The 22,069-nt window shown below is 44.5% G+C and overlaps 1 protein-coding gene across 1 annotated transcript in view; it reads right to left on the bottom strand.

The window, feature by feature from the left end:
* LOC147673324 (phospholipid-transporting ATPase IK-like) overlaps window positions 1–22,069 on the bottom strand; it is a 460,742-nt gene that overhangs the window by 142,432 nt on the left and 296,241 nt on the right. Inside the window, exon 15 of the mRNA XM_086947163.1 lies at window positions 4,322–4,478. Within this exon, the coding sequence (XP_086803289.1) occupies window positions 4,322–4,478 (157 nt within the window). The remainder of the gene's footprint in view (window positions 1–4,321; window positions 4,479–22,069) is intronic.

Below are 22,069 nucleotides of genomic sequence, written 5' to 3'. Positions count from 1 at the left end.
TTGGGAATCCGCCCTCTGTTCCATTGGCTAGCTCCATAAATGGAGGCTAGCCATTGGAACAGAGATCTGTCCGTCATGGCCGGACCAGATTCGTGGGCGTTCCCGAGATTTCTTCCCTCTCCACCCTTTTCTGATCGTCATCGCGGCGGTGGGCGTGTTTATTTATTTTTCTTTCTTCGGCATCCTTCCTCACACCAGCCGGACGGCTCTCCCTGTGAGGACGCAGACCTGACCCGCTCCCTACTCCGATCCGACTCCCGGAGGTAAGTTTTTTTATTTTCATACACGTACTTGTAAATGCTTGTTTAGCCTTTTCTCCCCTCTGTTTCCTCCAGGCACTCCCTCGCTTCCCGGTTTTTCCTCGCTTCCTCGCCGTTAGCTGCTATGTTTGTCTCCTATTATCTTGCTCTTTCTGCTCACTTCCTTGTCGTCTCTCTTTTCGCGGCCAGTGCAGAGTTGGCGTCACTCTCAGTTTGTTTGAGTTGTTGGCAGGGTGTTAAGAAAGGAGCACGGTGGCCTGCCACCGCCTCTGTTGTTCGGCACCCTGCTGCTACTGCCACAACAGAGGGCGACTTCGCCCCCAATAAGTGGTGTTTTGTTAAGTTGTTTTTGCTTAGCGCATTGATCGCCATGCCCTTGGCCCGTGGGCACTGGGGCTGGAACACGTTAGCCTGGGAATGCCCCGTCTCCCAGTTTGTACTGGCTCAAAACATTGACAACACGTTTTGAATTTAATGCCCTATGTTATAGATTGGAACTTTTTGAGAAAAATGCTGTTGTTAAATTACACAAGAGGACGTACTTACAATATCAACCTTATGCAATTATCGCAATATTGCTTCCTATCGCTGTTTGTCTGATTTGATAACGGCCTGAGCGCCCTGCACATCAGTCATCAAAAAGTGCTTTCATGTGTTATCTGAATTTTTTTTATATATCGAAAAAGACTCGGGAGCTGTTAAGTTTCTGCAAAGCAGCCTCTCTCCCTCTCAGAAAGAAATAAGTGCTCTTCGTATACGTTCCTGTCAGAGGAGTGATATCTGACTCTGTCTCGGGGACTTCACAGAGATGGACAGAGCAAGTGGACGACTTGGCCTGAAGTGAGTGAGTGAATGGGAGAGGGAAGGAGTTTTGTCTGAGTAAACCTATGATTAGGGAGGGGAAGGTCAAGCCCATATTCTGACAGACTGCTTTCCATATGCACACTTTTCCTATAACACCTCTCTCATACCATATCATTATTTTTTACTGTCCTCACACACACTCATGCTCTCTCACCCCACCCTTCCCCGCGTCTCTCCTTTCCCTGCTAAACACTCGCTCCTTCCCTCCTAAAAATTTACCGAGCACTTTGTTTCTAGTTCATTCTCACTGGCACCTTGTCTGTCTGCTCGCCCTGTACGTGTGCTGACTAATTCTACTTCAGCAACTGAGTAAAACAATTATTCATGTTACACCTCTGTACAAGAAAATCTTCTGCACTTGGAGTCGCATGCTGCTTTCAGTTTATTTTTATTCATAGTTAAAATATAATGAAACCTCTCCACTTTTACATATACATGTTTTCTCCTTTTTTATTTTTCCTTTCTCTTTTGCGTCACTCTACATGTCTTTCTCCCCATTCCCTCTCTCTTCGGTTTCTCATTCCTCCACCTTCTCTCACCCTTTTTACGCCTTTCCCTTTTTTTTGCTGACACATTCTCCCTTACTCTTTCTCCATCTCTTTGTTTCACTCCATCTCACTTTCTTTACCCCCTCTCCTCTCTCTCCACCCTATCCTATCCACTCCAATTAGTTTGTGCCCTTCCCTCTTAGTCTTCCACTCTACTTTAGTCTCTCCATGTTTAACCTTTTCTCATCCTCTTCTTTTATTACTCTCGCTATTTTCTCTAGACCTTTCACTTACTCCTTTGCTCAAAATTCCCTCTCTTTACTTCCATTGGCCTCTCCACGATGCTCTCACCTTCTCCCCATCCCCCTGCCAACTGTCTGCGCCTCACTATAAGCATTCCTCTCTCTCACTCAACCCACACCTCCCTCTGTATTTTACTCTCCCTTTCCTTCTTTTGGTTTTTCTTTCGAACCTAACCTCCACCTGAGAAAAATCCTTCTTTCATTCTTTCGTCTCCACTACCTTTCTCCCGTCCCTATATTATTGATTATCTTGCGCACTCTCATCTAGCAGTCCTTTTCCATGTATTTCTTCCTCCCTAAGTCCCCACTCCCTCTTTTACTCCCTCCTCCTCCACTCTTTACCTGTTTCTCCTTTCCTTCTCCTTATTTCACTGTCTTTTTCTCCCACTCCCCTCCAGGTTTCCTATTTCCCTCCCCACCAAACTCTATTTTTCTCCTACTACTTCCATATCTCATTCTTCCTCTCTAGCTGACAACTCTCTCCAAGCTCTACATTCCTATCACATACTTTTCTCTCTTACTTCCCTCGTTTGATCTTCTACCTCTCCCACCTCACTATCCCTTCCTCTCTATCCAACTCCCTATTTTTATCTCTGTCTTCTTCACTATCGGTTTGGTTCACTTTCTTGCATTCTCTTGGCCTCTTTCTTTCTCACAGCATTATCTCTTCAATATTTTCACACCTCTGTCTCTGACATTGTTGCATCTCGCTGTTCCTCCCCTCCATATTTCTCTCTGTTTACCCCGCCGTTTTTTTCTTTCTCTCCCTCCTCCCCTCATATTCTCTCCTTATTCCCAAATTTCATCTTTATATTTTTACTGTTTGCGAGAGATTAAGCTATTGGCATTGTAAAGGGCATTGCCATTTATTTATCTGTTTTCAAAACCAACACATAAATAAAAAATGTGTCATTTACAATGCCAATAGCTCTAACTTTTACAAAGGCGAAACCGTTGCATTGTAAATGCTTGTTCTATTCCTTTTGGCACCTGCTATGCTATAGTTCCCTCAATCCTTATGTCTTCTCCAGTTTTGAAAATGCATTCTCAAGGGTGGCGTCTCCCCTTAAAAATACTCAAGTCCACCTTCGCATCCTTATTTCTCCCTCACATACTCCTCCCCTCAAATCTTCATCCTGTCTTTGATGTTTTCGTATTTTTCTAAATGATGACCCGTTTCCTGTAACAGATTTGCTCTTCACCACCCTTCTACCTTGTCCAGCTATGTCTCTCCCTACTTGTACATTTTCCTTGCCTTTTTCCCTTTTGTAACTTTTTAATTAAAACTGTAATTCATTTAAGCACTTCAAATTGAATTACATTTCATTTAAAAAAAAGATTTATATAAAAAAATTCCAACTAAAGTTAAATGTGTAAATTAATTTCATTTTGCAGCAAAATTACTAAAAGATATGAATAGAAATAACTCATTGTATTCACTTATAAAAAATAAAAGGTACATTTATTTTTAAATTAAAACGGTGATCGACATTTCTTATAATAAAATAATGTTTTTTTTCTTTAGAACTTGTTTAGGATTAAATTAAACATATATATCTATTTTTATGTCAACATTAATTAATTTATATTTACATTATTTCCTATGCTTGCTAAATTAAGTTCCTGCCTCCATTATTTTCTATGGCAGTTTGTTGGAGTTTGAGTAGCTGGCAATGTGTGCTGCTTGGCTTACTCCAGGTCTAAGGTGGAGTACATTACTCCAGGTCTAAGGTGGAGTACGTTAACTACTGTTTTGGGACCTTTTCGGCTGTAGTAGTAGTTTTAGAAGTGCAGTTTGTGAATAGGAACCTTTGTGGGTGGATGCATGCCCCTCCTTAAACAACTTCCTTACACCTCCCTAAGCTTTACTCATTTAGTTGTAAGTATTCCCTATTTTCAAGCCATTCGATTTGTCGCTGCCACATTTACCACAAAAACATACAGGTATTTGGCGGAGCTCTTCACAGTCGGCCGGAGATCTCTGCTTTGTAATATAGGAGAGGCACAGGTACAAGCCTCCTCATGCATGTAGGTGTGTGCATAGAATTTTGTGGTATGTGATTAGTACAACTGTAGGACTAGTAAACGATCTACAAAATTCAGTTTGTGAATAGGCCCATGTGTCCTCTCTCCTGCTTTAAAGGTTAAGGTTAAATTGGAAAAGAACAACATAACTCTAAATGTTTGAAAATCTTTTAGATTCATTATGTTTTTCTCAAATTTGGTTTTGTCATGAATGGTATTCCCTCACAAAACTTTTTTCAATTGTCATTTTTGTATTCTCATAACAGTTTTTCCACACAATACAGTTTTTTGTACCCTTATGAATTTGCAGCCTTTCTCAAATCTCCCTTAACCCTTTGAATTCCAGCAGTTGCCGCTGCAGTTAAAAGGCTGAGCCACGCACCTTCTTTCTCCTCCACCATCACGGTGTGACAGAGAGCTAGCAGCCGGAAGAACTCCACTGCTTCCTGCTCCTTGTTACCACGCACTGTATCTATCAGCGTCTGGTCATGAAACTGGAACTTCCTGTCTGCATAGGGGTTCCAGCAGAAGCTCACCTCCTAGAGATACAAATACACAGTAAGGAATCTTAGCTGAAAAGCAACAGCACCAGCCACTGAACACATGTTGAAAAAAAATCTTCAAACAAGCTTTAAGCAGCAAACCTTCCCACTCCAAGACAAGGCACCACACCTGTCAACTTACCTGTATTTGGCATGTAACACCCGCCTTTTACTTCTATACACCTGAAGGACAAACAAAAGCTGCCATAGACCTTAAAGGAATCATCCTCTTATACACCTGATTTCACCAGCATATCTGTGGCAAGAGATTCTCAGGTATAGGACATGAGTATATTGCTGAGAAAAACACTGGTCACCAAAATGAAAGTGAAACCACCCATCTCGGTTTTGGGGGATTTCGATTTTCCTGCCAGATTTGGATTGGACATAAACTGTAGGGACCTCTTTACCTTTCGTTTCTATTTCATAAATACAGTGTCTATAGGTTTTCTAAAAAAAATCCATTAATGAATGGTTAATCTCGGTCTGACCTGCTCATTATTAAAAAAGAAAGCTCATTTTTAGAAAGAATCTTAAGACCTGGCTTTTTAATATTTAGTTTGGAATTCTTCCCTCTGTATGAACTATTCTGTGATAGACCAGTGCCAAGACGCCCTCGGGCATTCGAGCGCTTTACAAAACCTGTTTTCATTTCATTTCAGAAAGAGAGTTGTGAGACAGTTAAATCGAACTGAGGAAACCCTTCTATGTGCCTACTTTCTGAAATAATGTGTACAAGGTATTGCGTAGAGTACTTAGCACAGCTAAAGGCTGCTAGCGAGATAATATATGTCTGTAATTGATGCCATCCCTCACTCTTACGTTAGCACAGGCAACAAAGGTTTATACCTGCGCCCTGGGCATCCTTCCCCAACTGTAAAGTGTAGTCAAGAACTTGGGGGTCCAGATGGACAAAGCCCTCTCATTTGAGCTTCACACCAAAAGGTGGCAGGTACATGCTTCGGCAACCTACGCGGTCTGAAACCCATTCTGGGGTTTTTCAATGCAATGGTGGTTCCGTCGCGTCTTGACTACTGTAATGGACATCTACTTTGCGTGAATAAAACTGTCACTAAGAGACTCCAACGGGCACAGAACGTGGCTGCCCGCATTCTCTTTGCCCTCCCTAAGCACTGTCACACTTCCCATCTTCTGCACCGTCTTCACTGGCTGTCAATTGAACAGAGAATACCGTTTAAAACTCTCTGCACCACTCATAAGATCCTTAGCGGCCAGGGTCCCCAGATACTGCAGGGGCTTTGTACATCATATGTTCCAGTGCGTACACTACGCTCCGCAGACCTGCATCTGGCTTGCACTCCCCAGGTACTTAGGTGTAGAGGTGGGGGGGGGGGCTATGGGGGGGGGGGCGCTCTTTCAGGACTTTGGCCCCAGCCCTATGGAACTCCATTCCACTTGCTGCATGTAGCACACAAGATCATTGGGCATTTAGAAAACAGATTAAAACCTGTCTGTTTTCGTCCATCTAGCTTCACTCTCCTTGGCCTCTCGTCCGCGAGCGGCTGGGACGCCCTGGTGCCGGGGCAGCCATGCGCTATACAAACGTATCTAACATAACATAAAGCGAGAATACTTGACTTACTCGCGAAACACTTTGCCCACCTTTTGTTTTAAAATGTTATCACTTTAAATCATTCAGTGTTAATTAGACATTTATGCAAATGAAAGATTCGCCTGATATGTGATTGGTAAAATTACATTTAAATGTTGTAGTCGCATTTCCCATTGTGTTCATATTTATTTGTGAATTTTTGTAATCCTCACACTGTCGAGAGGTTGCCTAAGAGCCCTAAAAACAAGCAAGATCCCAAACCTCTGGACCATTGATGTTAAAGTGCACTTTTGTCCCATTGGCACCCTCTTTGATAGGCTTCAAATAAGTCTCTGCATAGCTATGTGTCTTTACTTATATTGACTCCATGGGCTCGACATATAAAGGACAATAGCATGAGAGTCCATCCGTTCTTAAAGCCATGTGCACGTTCTTTACTAGGCGTTGTACTGCACATCACCTACGCCTGAATATTTAGAAATGCATGCATTACTTCTTACATATAGGCCCAGGTTCCACCTGAAATCTTCCCTGTTTTGGGTTGACAAACAGGCAGAATGATCTGAATATGTGGCACATGCATCCTAAACACAATATCATGTGGTTTTCCCACATGCATATATAGTCTGCAGAGGAGAGTTTGTACTCAGGTTTGACTGGACAGTGTACCCATTCCCATAAACACGAAGTGCACTCTACATTGTAAGGTTATGACACCATGTCCATACAAGTTGTCTCATTCAGCGATGACTAACCTAATTAGCATCCATGCAATTGGTTAGGCCTTGAATATATATATATATATATATATATATATATATATATATATATATATATATATATATATATATATATATATATATATATATATATATATATATCAAAGTTTCAAAGTTTATTTATTATGATAAGGAACTCTTTATGAGGTCCACATAAAACAGCATATACATACAGAACAAAAGATACTTAAAATATTATTCCATCACAATCACATGAGACATCTTAATACAGGTCCAAAAAACATTTAAAAAAGTTGTACAGTTTAAAAGCAAACATTTCATTAGGTGGGTTAATCAAGGCTGCCTTAAACGAAGAAGCTGATAATATGTTGAGTTGTAAGCAAATTGGTCTTAACCATCTACGCCTGCAAGGCATCAGTGTAGGGCAAACGAACATGACGTGATCTAGGTCCTGATCATACAAATGACAAAGATCACAGCATGCCGAATAACCAAACCAGCTGGCATGTAGAACTTTCAGCGGAAGCAAATTATGTCTTAATAAGTACACCAGGCGCCTCACGCCATGGGAGATGTTCCAGTACATATACGGTTGCGCTTTCCGCAGGGTATAAGATTCAATAACAGGCGTACAACCTTTTTTCGCTAGACAGAAGTCTCTATCAAGACAAAACCCCAATTCCCAGGAGGCTGACTTCAAAACAGTTTTTAATTGATGAGAGGACAATAGGAATAAAGTCTCCTCATCCAATTTCAATTGTAACACAGCAAATCTGAAGTTTTTTACAATCGATGAGAAGTCATTAAAAGATCCTAATAATTCATTTTTTATGAGGTCTCTTAAGGTATTGGGTTCACCTTTAGATAAAGCTACTACCCAGCGTATGATACTTGCCAGACCTTGTACCCAGCTGCTACGTAAACCCAGTTCCTGTCTCAAGGAGGCAGTCGAATTTGCTGTGCCTACAGACATTAAACTCCGTAAAATTTTTCCTTCCGCAGAGTTTAAAAAACTCCATTTTTTTAGATCAACTAACTCAATTCCATATAACAGGGAGGCCGGAACTTTCGCTCTGAAAACCTCTAAAAGAATAGAAAAATGCCTTCTACCTGTGGCTTTATATAGGGAAACTAAACTCTTTCCCTGAGAAATAGCCTTCCGAGAGTTATTGTCAATGTGTGGTTTGTCACTTAAATTATGAGTGACAATTTTACCTAGGAAGGTATAAGATTTCACACATTCTAGTTTTTTCCCCCCCACAACCCATGGATAGTTAAGACATTTAGGCTTCTTTCTACCAGAAAAACAAATCACCTTGCTTTTTGCCGTATTTATTGATAAGAAATTACTTTCAGCATATTCAGAAAGTGCATGCAACCGATTGTTTAGGCCCTTTGGGGTGAGATCCAAAATCAGGATGTCGTCTGCATACATAAGGCATGCAATTGGAACACCCCCCAAGGACGGTGCAATTCCGGCGCAAGCAGAAAGAGCGATGGGTAAATCAACAGTATATAAGGAAAATAGCAACGGAGCCAAAAGGCAACCTTGCTTCAACCCATTAGAAGTTGGAATTAATTTAGATACACCACGATCACCTCCAAGTAGAACTCTGCACCAAGTGTCAGAATAAAGGGCGCGAATTAACTTAATAAGGGATGCGGGCATACCTAAGTTAAATAACTTTCTTCACAGCAAAGTTCTATCTACTTTATCAAAAGCGGTGGAGAAGTCAATAAAGGCGCCATATACCTGACCACCACGGACTTTCACATATTTTTCATTGATAACTTGCAATGCAGTCAGGTTATCTAAAGTTCCATGGTTTTGTCTAAAACCTGTTTGCTCCATGGGAAGGATTTTATGTTCAGATACCCAATCGGTAATTAAAGAAAGCACACATTTTGCAAACACCTTACCAATAGCGTCAAGCAAGGCAATTTGACGATAATTTTGTGGTAGATCTCTTGCCCCTTTTTTATATAAAGGGACAATGATACTTCCTTTCCAGGAGGGGGGGACTGTTCCGCTAGAAAAACAAAATTTAAACACTGGAAAGAGTATTTTACTCCAAAGTTCACTCTGGTTTTTCAATACTGAAATTGGGATTTTATCAGGACCCATCGCACCAGAGGAACGCATATTCTTAATGGCACATTCAATTTCCTTTTCTGTTGGACAGTCAAGTATACATGAAACATTATCAAATTCAACATTAAACCCATGAGAATTATTATTACTGTACAACTTCTCGATATAGTGAACCCACACCTGTTCCTCAATGGCAATGGGCGTAGGACTGGCTCTGGTACCACAACCTTTGCCAATTAAGGACCAGAAAGTCTTAGTTTGGCGATTATAAGAAGCTTCCCTCAGTTGGATCCAGAGGGCGTCTTCCTTAGAACGTTTTAAACGGGCCTTAAGCCTAACTCTCCTTCTTTTTAGAGTAAACAACTTAGACTTAGCTTCTTGAGTAAAAAATAAAAATTGCCCCCTTACAACTTTGTTTATTTCTCTATTTATAGCCCGTAGAGGATGAGGGGCTACAAGGGATTGTTTCACACCTGATTTCTTTTTTGCAGTAGCAGTTACAGAATCTAAAAAATTAATAAAACATAACAGCTCTCTCCCTTCCCAGAGAGGTAGATTCTCGACGGTAAGATACAAAAGAGGCACCAGATTTTCAACAGTACAAAGGTTCCAAAAACATTTCCCTGAGCTGGAATCAAAATTCACAGAATCTATATCCAGACTCCACGGATCCACTTTCTGAAGATTAACGGAGACAGAAAGCGTCAGTTCATTATGGTCACTAAGATTAGATTCAATGACCTTCATATCCTTCAGTAGGTGAAAACCGGCATAATCTACCATGATAAAATCAATAATAGATTTTCCCTTATTAGATTTACGAGTAAAAGCAGCCGGGATGTCAGATGGAAGCCTCCCATTTACTATTAAGCAATCAGCTTTAAGTAAACCGTCTAATATAAGTTTACCTCTTTTGTTAGTTTTAATTTTGGGGGGAAACTGGGCTGAAGGTATATTCAGAGACTCTTCCAATGGAATATTTCTAAACAACTCCAACCCGCAGTTAGATATATTACAATTTAAGTCCCCAAACATTAACACATGCGGAGTAGGGGAAATCTCCAACACTTTAGTTAAAAAAGTGAATAAAGTTTTTAAACCAGCATTAAAACAACAATTGGGGGGAATATAAATGTTTACCACAATCAGCAATCTATTAGGGCAATCCTCAAATACATCTTTTAGAGTTATTGCTTGAAACAGTTTTCCTGGATCCAGATAGTGTGAATAGTTCCATTGCAATCTGTTAGATAACAAGCATGCTAACCCTCCCTTAGCATGGCCTCTTCTAGTGCTGGTTGCGTTGTAATCCAAAACAAAATAGTCTTTATCCAAAGCGAAACTTCCATCAACCCAGGTTTCTTGCAAACAGATTATATCTGCCTTTTGAGAATGTAGGAAACCCAATTTCTCCTTATAATCCTTGAATCCGGCAGTGTTCCATGAGATAAATTTCAGCTCCCTGTTAAAAATTGGAATGCTGATTGGAACGGGGAGCAGATTTACTCGCTAGGACTCCAGGTAACCAACTCCATTTAGATTGATCATCCTTCACTGTCTGCTTAAGGGGAGGGTTTTTGTATGAAACTAGCCTTTCATTCCTAGCCACACAAACTTTTAGGTTCTCTGATCTAAGATTAGACCAATCCGACAATAGCACACCCGTATTGGAGGGAAGTGATAATGAAGAATTAGCGGCAGTATTTAGAGTACATTTTTCCCCAAAGTGTGGCATGACATCTATCCCTCTAATTTGTAATTCCTCTGCCCATTGTAGAACAAGATTTAACACAACTTTCGAATGAAATTTCACCCTTGTTGATCTTAATGGTTTCCCCACGTAGGAATTAAGGAGAAGTACAAGATCTAAATCGGACGTTTGAATTAATTTCAAGCTTTCGATCTCTTTAAAACAGATCAGTAGGGCAGATCTATTTAAAATTAAATCAGGTTCAAATAGGGGAGAAAAATCAAGATATAACGTATCCACATTTGTTTTTTCTTTTGGGAGGATAACTGTCGTTAAGGATGGAGCCTGAAAGGGTGTTGCTGAAGGATTTAAGGAAGACGGGGACGGGATAACAAAAGGAGAGGTAACCTTAGAGATAACTTGGCAAGAACCTGCTTTAGCATTACAATAAGAAAAAGGATTAGCAGAAGGGAGGAAAACCTTGGGAAGAAAAGGATTAGTTAAATTTATAGGACCTAGACCAGAGGAGGGGGCGTCTTCTTTGGGCGATACAACCCTAACTTCTACCTTAGGGGTGAGAGACTGCTCCACCTGCGGAGAATCATCTAAACTTAATTCAACATTCTTATCAAAAAGGAGTTTCCTCTGTCTTTTTTTAGCAAACCTACGGATGGGTTTCCTCTTCTTCATTCTAATCTTTTTATGTTTCAGGGGACTCGTATTTCCCATCAATCCCGTTTTTACTTTAGGGATCTCCTCTTCCTTACTTAATGGCAAGGAAAATATCGGAAAGAGGGAAGGCATTTCGGATTTGGGAATAAGAGGGGAAGTTGCTATTACCTCTATCTTATCACTAAATGGGGCTATACAATTAGCGCCATGCGAAACCACTTTGGAAGGATTGGGGACGGCTGAGAGTTCCAGGGGCTGCCTTTCCTTTTGACCTTCTGTCAAAGGAGAAGAAAGCGCTGAATCCAAAACTGCTGAAGTGAGAGGAGCGCTTATTTTCTGGGGCACCAACAGAGAAGCCACTGGAATAGGAGGATCTGACCCTAACTCATTTTTACTTAACAAGAGAACTTGCAAAATCTGCGTTACAGTATCAAAAATACATTCTGAACCTCCCACAAACTTTTCAAGTAATCTTAAAATCGAAGACAAAATTGATTCCAAGGAGGACAAAGAGTTAGAAATTAGCCTCCCATTAATGTTTGGAGAACCCTCAGCTAAATTGTTCAACACTGGACCTGAACAGGATGAAAGATTTAATTGTGGAAGGGAGAAATCTAATTTATTAGAAGGTGTGCTACTTAGAGGACCAGTACTTGAAATCGTTATTGCTTCCTCTAAAGGCACACCTTTAGAGTTCCCCTGTAACGATCCCACCCGCGCCCTATGAGCTGTTAAATCAATATCAGGCAGAGTAAATTCATTCCCTACTACAGGGGATTTAGCTAACGTGGCTGACAAAAGATCAGTATTCATTGAAACTTTAGGAACATCCATTAGTGTAGCTTGGGAGGGAACAATTTCATCAGATTTTGAGGGCATATTACCCGAGGAACCAAGGGGAGCATTCTGTTTCAGATGTATATTGTTTAATGCCAGAAGTGAGCCCCTTAGTACTTCAGGACTAACTAGAATTGGCAAAGATTGACTGGCCACCAGGCTTAAACTAGAGGAAACATCAATGACCCCGTTAACAGGCACCGCGTCGTTAGTACCTGGGATTTCATTCGGGGACTGCAAATCAGTGGGTTTGTCTTTCCCTTTGTCCCATAAATTAAAAAGCTGGCATTGACCCTTCAATTGCATGGTAGAAGCAATTTTGTTCCGTAGGGGGTTAGATTTAGTTTTAGACCCAGATCTCCCCACAATCACTCGCCCAGAGCGTAGTTTTTTAGCCGTCATGAGACTATATTAAAAGGGAAGTAAAGTTAAAATAATAACGATTGTAAGATATAAAGCCAAATAAACAAAACCTTAAAATACAATACAAGCCTGTGAATACAACAACAGCCTAATTAATACTGGAGAACCAAGGGAGGGGGCCCAGCCCAGCCTCCTTCAGCCTCTGACGGCCTCAGACGGTCCCGCCCTTGTCCCGGGCTTCTCCCGGCGCGCTCCCGCGTTGCGGTGTTACAAAGGAGGATTATAGCCGCGCTGAGGCGGGGGAGGAGCCAGCAGGGAGAGCGGGTCAGCTGCTGGTGATGCCGAGTGTCAGGCGCTCCTGGGACTTGAAGTCCTCGCCTGACCACGCTCGCAGCCCTGCACACACCACCACCACAGAGGCTCAGTTCAAAGAAGTCCTCGCAGTCACAGCGCACTTCCAGCAGCGCTGGCAAAGCACCAAAGGCGAAGCGGGACCCGCGGAGCGGGTACCGCGAGTAGTTGAAGAAGGAGATTTACAGGAAGAGCAGCTCCAGCGTGCTCGCAGTCCGAAGCTCCCACTTCTGTCCAAACAAGCAACAGGTGAGGAAACAACCAGGGAAACTGACGTGCTGGATTTAGCCGCGCTGAGGCGGGGGAGGAGCCAGCAGGGAGAGCGGGTCAGCTGCTGGTGATGCCGAGTGTCAGGCGCTCCTGGGACTTGAAGTCCTCGCCTGACCACGCTCGCAGCCCTGCACACACCACCACCACAGAGGCTCAGTTCAAAGAAGTCCTCGCAGTCACAGCGCACTTCCAGCAGCGCTGGCAAAGCACCAAAGGCGAAGCGGGACCCGCGGAGCGGGTACCGCGAGTAGTTGAAGAAGGAGATTTACAGGAAGAGCAGCTCCAGCGTGCTCGCAGTCCGAAGCTCCCACTTCTGTCCAAACAAGCAACAGGTGAGGAAACAACCAGGGAAACTGACGTGCTGGATTTAGCCGCGCTGAGGCGGGGGAGGAGCCAGCAGGGAGAGCGGGTCAGCTGCTGGTGATGCCGAGTGTCAGGCGCTCCTGGGACTTGAAGTCCTCGCCTGACCACGCTCGCAGCCCTGCACACACCACCACCACAGAGGCTCAGTTCAAAGAAGTCCTCGCAGTCACAGCGCACTTCCAGCAGCGCTGGCAAAGCACCAAAGGCGAAGCGGGACCCGCGGAGCGGGTACCGCGAGTAGTTGAAGAAGGAGATTTACAGGAAGAGCAGCTCCAGCGTGCTCGCAGTCCGAAGCTCCCACTTCTGTCCAAACAAGCAACAGGTGAGGAAACAACCAGGGAAACTGACGTGCTGGATTTAGCCGCGCTGAGGCGGGGGAGGAGCCAGCAGGGAGAGCGGGTCAGCTGCTGGTGATGCCGAGTGTCAGGCGCTCCTGGGACTTGAAGTCCTCGCCTGACCACGCTCGCAGCCCTGCACACACCACCACCACAGAGGCTCAGTTCAAAGAAGTCCTCGCAGTCACAGCGCACTTCCAGCAGCGCTGGCAAAGCACCAAAGGCGAAGCGGGACCCGCGGAGCGGGTACCGCGAGTAGTTGAAGAAGGAGATTTACAGGAAGAGCAGCTCCAGCGTGCTCGCAGTCCGAAGCTCCCACTTCTGTCCAAACAAGCAACAGGTGAGGAAACAACCAGGGAAACTGACGTGCTGGATTTAGCCGAGCTGAGGCGGGGGAGGAGCCAGCAGGGAGAGCGGGTCAGCTGCTGGTGATGCCGAGTGTCAGGCGCTCCTGGGACTTGAAGTCCTCGCCTGACCACGCTCGCAGCCCTGCACACACCACCACCACAGAGGCTCAGTTCAAAGAAGTCCTCGCAGTCACAGCGCACTTCCAGCAGCGCTGGCAAAGCACCAAAGGCGAAGCGGGACCCGCGGAGCGGGTACCGCGAGTAGTTGAAGAAGGAGATTTACAGGAAGAGCAGCTCCAGCGTGCTCGCAGTCCGAAGCTCCCACTTCTGTCCAAACAAGCAACATATATATATGTGATCAAGGTTACTAGTTAACCGAAACGCGTCATGCCTGAAATACCATTTCGTGTGAGCAAATAAATCTTCCCACTTGAAATTCATTTGCCGCTTTGGGGTCCTCCTTTCTGTTTGGTGTAAAACGCCGTGGTAAACAGAGATTGCAAGGATATATATATATATATATGAACGGATTACCTCTGCAGCAGCAAGAAAGTGAGGCCACACAGGGGAGTCAGATCGGGGTTTCCTTTTTTATTTCATGAAAAAGCCAAGTCCATGCGAATGCAGAAGGAGATTTACAGGAAGAGAGCTTCGAAACGCGTCGGGCAGATCCATTACGGAGCGGCATCTACAAGAGGATCCCCGTCCTCACCTACACATAAATCAAGCTGCTGCTCGTGTGCTACTCAAAGGTGGACAACCTGGAGCGACAATATATATATATATATATATATATATTATATATATATATATACACACACATATTTTAAATAGTGGTTCGTTCGGGCACTAGGAGTCTGGGGTCTCGGCTCTGGTATGTGTACTGTGCAGTCTTCACCAGGGCTTTTCCTTTGGGAATGTGAAGGATTAGTCAAGGCATCCCCATGAGCTGTGCAAGGCGGCTGGAGCTGGTGGCCCGCCAGTAACTTGTTGAGCTTGAATTTCATATACTGTACTTGTCACAGCACCGCTGCAGGGAAGAATTCAGAAGGTAAAGACGAAATAGAAGATGAAAGGAGAGAAAAAGATCGCAAGAGGAGTCAAGGAGTGTGAAGGATAGAAGTAGACGAGTGTCAAGACTATTTATAGGCAGAATCATAGCAAAGGGAAAAAACAAGATTCAAAGCAACTTCAGTGCCCCTTGTGAGCTATACTCAGAAGAGAAACTAGAACAACGCAGCGGAGCCAGGAGACCACAGCAGTGCAGCTGGATCACTATACCAGAAGTGAAATGACACTCACTCATGGGGCAGGGCAGGAAACCACGATCAATCAGAGCAACTCAGCGGAGCCAGGAGACCACAGTAGTGCAGCTGGATCACTATACCAGAAGTGAAATGACACTGACTCACAGGGAAGGGCTTCTACCACTGGAGAGGTGTGGCACAGTGAACAGAGCAGTTGACTCAGGAGCGAAGGGTAAACGGTTCGATGACCAGCAGCAGCTCAGCATCATGTGACTCTGGGCAATAGCTCACTTAATTTTCCTGACGCTCCCAATCACCTTGAGGGGTGATATGTTTGCGCTTATTATGTATTATACACATAAGTAAAACTGGAGTAACTTATAGGAAAAGGACATCATCGTCTTGACCAATGTTCCCTCTAATTATTTTCCTCTGTGTGCGGCAGAGTAAAGTCTCTGTGCGCGCCATAAACCTGACCGTGCGTGTAGACCAGGGCTTTGACTGGGATGAAAAAACTATGGGGTCTTTCAAAGGGGCGTAACCAATGCAATTAAGGGCTTGGCTTAAAAGCAATTAGGCTAAAAATATGTGCATTGCATAGTGTACCCACGGACTGATATTATGCCGGGTCTGTCTGTATCACTGCATTCGAATGGACAGCGCGACAACGCCTTAGTAAACTTTGCTCGCGAGATCCGCCTGTGTATAGTATGCATCATCCTGCAGTTTAGTTATTTTGGGTTGGTTAATAAAAAAAAACATAATTTTGAATATTTTACGAGAGAGAGAGAGAGAGAGAGAGAGAGAGGCATATGTGGGATAATGGCTTTCTGTGTGTTGAACTCAATCACAGACCGAGCACTGATCTTGCCACTGTAAACACGACTGCACTGTGTATTGTTTTATTTCCCAGCATTGGTAGCTTCCCTGGTGCCTCTTGCTTCAGGGTTTCAAAGCATTCCCCCCTGCCTTGCAACAATCTAATTTGGGTCTCATAGTGACAAGGCATGGTTTCAACAGTCTCACTGTATGGGAGGAAAACAAAAAAGAGCACGTTTCTCTTGCTGTGTTCGTGCCACCTAACGCTGACGGTGAGGTGTTGAGCATTTTTTTTTCAGGGAAATGGTACAAAAATATCTTCTATAGAAATGATGTGTCCTTGGGCCTTGGGCGTTCTGATCTCATGTAGGGGCTCCAGGAAAGCCTGCCAGAGGGCTTTGGAATGAGGATTATGGCAGGTGCATGTGCGCCAGGCGCGCGCTCACCATTTGCTCCACCGCCCCCTCATCATACTTGAAAGGAAGCCGCTCACACACCACCATTTGTCTGAGCCTCTGCATCAGACTTCAAAGGAAGCCGCTCCCCCGCCCCCATCAGACTTCAAAGGCATGCCCCCCCACTTGCTGGCCTCGCTCTCGAGAGCTTTTATTTACTTGTTTTCATGGTCTGTTCTTCATCCAGCTCTCTCTCTCCTTACCTATGTTTCTTCCCCTCTCTCTCGCTTTCAACCTTGTTGTTTCATATTGATTTTGCCCTGGCTCTTCTCTGCCATACAGGCTCACTTCTGTTGCTCGCTGCTTTTGCTCCTATGAATTTTGGCCTTTCCACAACCTCCTCCATCACTGATTTTTGATCTCGGCCCCCCCTCCTCTTTCCTCTCTCCCTTGCCTCTCCCGCGCTTACTGTTCCTGTCTCCTATTCATTCATCTTCCTTATCCAATTTACCACCCTCTCTTCATCTCGCAGATATACTTCCATTCTTGGCTAAGAAAATCATTGCAGTATTGATCTGTGCCTACTCGTCTCTCTTCATAACACATCCCATGCTTTGTTAATCAATGTTATATACATAACAAGGGTTTTGTTTACAGGTCTATTAAGAGGATACTTCACTCGGGGACACCACCACATCACTCGGGGACACCACCACATCACTCGGGGGCACCAGCACATCACTCGGGGGCACCATCATATCACTCGGGGGCACCACCACATCACTCAGGGACACCACCACATCACTCAGGGACACCGCCACATCACTCAGGGGCACCGCCACATCACTCAGGGGCACCGCCACATCACTCAGGGGCACCATTCACTGACACCACCACATCACTCGGGAACACCACCACATCACTCGGGGACACCACCACATCACTCGGGGACACCACCACATCACTCAACCCAACCACATCATCACTCAGCACCACAACAGCACTGTCCTTGCTTGCTAGCAACCAGCATTGCCATAGCCAATAGGACTCGCATTAGGAAAGTGTAAGCTATTGGCTTTGCGAATAACAATGCTATTAATTTATATATTTTCAAAGCCAACACATATTAAAAAAAATTGTCATTTACAATATCAATAGCTCACACTTTCCTAATGCGAGACCTATTGCATTGCAATTGCTTGTTTTTCGGGAAGTGGGGGACACGCCTTTAATTTTTACTGGAGGAATTATTTTCCCATTCAGCATAAACCCTGTTCGGTATACTTTCACGCCGTTCAGGATTGCCAGTAGTGCCATGAAGCTGCAGACATACTCAAAATTTGGGTGCAGATAATAAATTGTGGGGTCATGGTGGCGAGAGCTGCTGATTGAAAATGTATGTGGGTGATTGATCTACTCAATAGCTATTACGAACTTCAAACACTTACACAACTTTACACAACACAGTTGTTCCTAATCTTTTTCTCTCTTCACGCTGTTTAAGCAGCAGTTTTGGTGAAAAACTCTAGTCCGGCTGGTGAGGTATCTTATAGAAACATGGGCAGAAATAGTTTTGGCTCAAGTAGTTAATTTGTTGCTTTTATGGAGGTGAGATAAGAAGGCAGGTGGATAGACGTAGCCTGTCAAGCTGAATACAGTTTGCCACAGGTTGTCCTCACTGTGTGAAAAATAAAAAGGAGTCTGCTTCTTTCGTTAGGTTTTGACTGAAACTGGCTCTTTTTATTACAAATAGACACCTTTTTAAAACATCTAGGAATATATTTCGTACTTGCTTATACATCACTACTTCACTGTAAAATAAATAAAGTCATATTTTGCATCCAAACCGCTTGCATTAGTCGCAGCGCTCTCGCTCCTCCACCTGCCTGTCAACAATTAGACTTTAGAGACAAACGGTCTTCTTAAATTATGGTCTGTTTGACTGCGCTCTAGACCTTGAAGTAAGTGTACTCTAGTATGAATAGACCTCACAAACTCGCAATGTACAAAAACGAAAAGAGAAAGGTGACTTAATGGGGCAGTGGCAAAAACAGTGTGATTACATCAGTGGAGAAAACCAATACCTCGAAATCACTGTTACTGGTCGTCTTCACTGTATCGTGTGTGCAAAATTAGCTAAGTAATGTCGGTACTCCTTTAATGCAGTGAAATCGAGTGCTTTTGCACTTACAGTAGAGCAAGACACAGGAGTGCCCTACCGAAAGAGACACAGGATGTACACTATAGGGAAAGACACAGGATGAGTACTACAGCAAGACATTTTACATTTACATTTTTACTTTCACGGAGCAAATTAAAGTTTTTACCTAGATGCTGTCTTTTGTTCGAGCGCGGCTAGGGGCTGATTGTGACTCGCCCATCCCATTTGCATAGATTGATTGAAAGCATGCCAACATGAATAGCCAAAACAGTACGTACTCCGTCCGATTAAGGCAAGAAATGCCCCAGTCCACTATAAAAAAGAGCGCACAATTGAGCAAGCAGTGCTTATTTTGCACACAAAAAAGAACCAGGGCCATCGTCAGGAGGCAATGGAATGCTTGCAACACCTATAGAACACCCCCACCCCCGCCAGCCCTGCCAATGACCGTTTTTATTACCTTGATGCTGTCTTTTGTTAGAGCGCGGCTGGGGGCTGATTGTGACTGAGTGGCCAGTGTGAAAATATTTATGTTAATTGCAGCGCATGATCGTGCTGCAATTAACACATATTTCCACAAAGGCCCATAAACAGCCTGCAGCCGTTTCCTATTGAGGAACAAATGTAGCAAGAGCCACTTACTATTGAAGTCGTCCCCGAAATCAGGAAAGTAGCATTTTTCGCGCCACTCGCCATTAAAAACCGGCGGCGCGAACACTCTCCTGTGATGTGTGCGCGCTTCAATAGGGACACTGCGCGCTAGCGGGTCACTAAGTGGGCGGCCGCGCACGCGCGCGCGTTAGAGGGAACACTGGTCTTGACCCTTTGTGGCTCTAACTGGGGTGGTGGTGCAGTTACTCGAAAGGAAGCGCAGATCTTGTTACTCTTCACAGAAGCCCAGTTAGAGTAACTCATGAGGAACAGGCAGCATACCACAGCAGTTGTCCTTTTTAGGTCTCGCCTAGCATTGCAGCGCACGCATACGCTGCTCGCTTGGCGAGATTTATTGTGAAGGAGGACTTTTAGAAAAGTGCTTGAAGCCCTGCCCCTCATTTTCATTGGAAGGCATCATCGTTTATGGTAAACGGTGGCCTTCCATTGAAAATGAGGCTTCTTTGTTACCGCCTTTTGGTCCGGCCCATCTGGACTGGCTCGTCTGCTTTGCGGCTTGTCGAAAGCAATTTCTTATCTTTAGGAGGCGTGTTAGATAAACAAACCCTGGGGAGTCAGTCCGGATGGGCCGTCCCAACAGAAGACAGAGCGCAGAGTGTTTATTTTTGCATTGCGCTTCGCGATGCAAAAATAAACAGCGGGAATGGCGAGTGCTTGTTTGTTACCTAGGAGTGACAAGCAAAGCTCCATTCCTTCAAGCTGTACGAGGAGCGTTTCCTTGTTCCAGAGGTGACAAAGCCGAAGAATGTACTAGCACAACCTGCCTTCGACTACTCATATTTTTGGCAAAACGAACTTTAAGGTTTTCAAATGTCACTTCTTTCCAAAAAGAAGTCTTAATCACTCTTGTGTGATAAAAGTTTCTCTGTCCAACGCATTCCTGGTCACGTCTTTTCCTCGAGCACAGCACATTGGAGAAGTGTGGCTCAACGGTTAGAGGCGGCAGACCCGGAGGCAGAAGTCGGCCCGGGACCAGGGTGCAATTCCCGACGCGGCCGGGTGCAGGACCAATGTCAGCGGGCCCGATAAATCTCGCCTCTGTGCCACTCTAACCATGGGGTCCCACGCTGCAACTCTGGGCAATAGCTTGCTTAGTCTCCACTCCGGCCCCATCACCGCCGGGGATGCCTGACTGCACCTTGGGGATGCCCAGTAAAGGGACCATCTCACAGGGAAAGCCAGGACGGGTTCCCCAGTGGTACAGAGCTGGGACGCTTCTGGGTAACCACGCGCTCTATAAATCCAACATTCATTCATTCATTAACAATGCCACTTCAGAAAAAAACACTGGCAAGCAAAATAAATTGACTGAATTTGTGTAAGTGAATTTGGGGGCGGCTCAATTCACGAAGGCTGATTGCAGAAATAGTCATGCAAATGCGGTCGAAACGGGAAATGCAGATGGAGAGCAACAAGTCCTGTTAATTTAAGTCAGACTCAGGAGTACCTCCACGTGGCGCCAAAACGCTGAGACTGAACTGCCGAAGGCAGTATGGCCTGCGCCGTTTAACACAACTGACACTGCAGTCTTGGGGAACCAGAATGGCACAGTAGCGCCTGAGCCCATATGTGCACTTAACGCAATCATCGTAAAGACAAACACGTGACTTCCCGAAGGCCTCATTTAACATGCGCTGCCCTGACTGAAATGTTTCAGTTGTGCCGGAGACAGCGAAAAGCCATGCCGGCAGCCCAATGTTACTATCCAAACATGTGGCAAAAGGGTGGGGTCGAACATCAGCCGAAAAAGCAGATGAGACTGCTCTTTCACCCAGTAGAGTGCCAGTCAAGTCACTGTGTCACATGAACAGTCTGCTGAAGGGCATGGCTAGGGTGTTTGTTCGGCAAAGAATAAAATAAAATAGGGTTATTGTCGACATTAGTAAAATCATGCTTGAGTAATGCCGCAAACATTTCTCCAACTAGTTAACATTTTATTACCACATCCTGCCAAATAACGATCTTTAAAACCGATTCAGCTGCATAAAAAAACACCAGCCACTGGGCCAAGGTGCCATTTTCAAAAGAATTGTTCTATAAGTAAACGAGAAACAGCCTCTTCTTTATGCACATTTAACAGGCTTTTTGGTGGTAAGACGTTTTTTTGCAGTTGTAAAAGCTATTTTTTCACTCTATTTCAGAGACTTTGCTAACAAGTTTTGCTTAGGTTTTGCTGTAATGGAGCTTTGGCACTGCAAAGGAAAAATAACACATTGGCTCCGGTTGGGGTGCATTGGAGAGCTGTAATTAGGGGGCACGGACGCTGAGGGCTTCATTACAAGTGTTATGGGATTTCTGAGTACAATTTCGGGGATCCGCAGAAACGTCGCAGTCTATTCTAGTTCTACACCGACCCCTCACCCCCACTACACAAAGGCCTTTTAGATTCTCAAAACAACAAAGATCTCCCACCCTGGGTCACAGGAGGCCAGACTGGGCAGGAGGGCGGAAACAGAAGGGGCAGAGTGCTGTTGAACCTGCAGGACCAGGGCATGCTGTAATAGGGTGCACTGCAGAGAGGGAGCGCGTCTGCAGCAACAAGGGACGGCAGCTCTGGGGTGAAATTTACCAAGCAACCTCCGGCACAAACCTCTTCTGCACGACCCCCCTGCTTCCTACCCAAATCGCCCCGGCTGCTCAAACAAACATATACAATGCAAT

The sequence above is a fragment of the Lissotriton vulgaris genome, chromosome 12 (genome assembly GCF_964263255.1).
Source record: "Lissotriton vulgaris chromosome 12, aLisVul1.2, whole genome shotgun sequence".
Classification (NCBI taxonomy): Eukaryota; Metazoa; Chordata; class Amphibia; order Caudata; family Salamandridae; genus Lissotriton; species Lissotriton vulgaris.
Note: the sequence above shows the minus strand (reverse complement) of the source record. Positions and strands in the feature narration are given on the sequence as shown.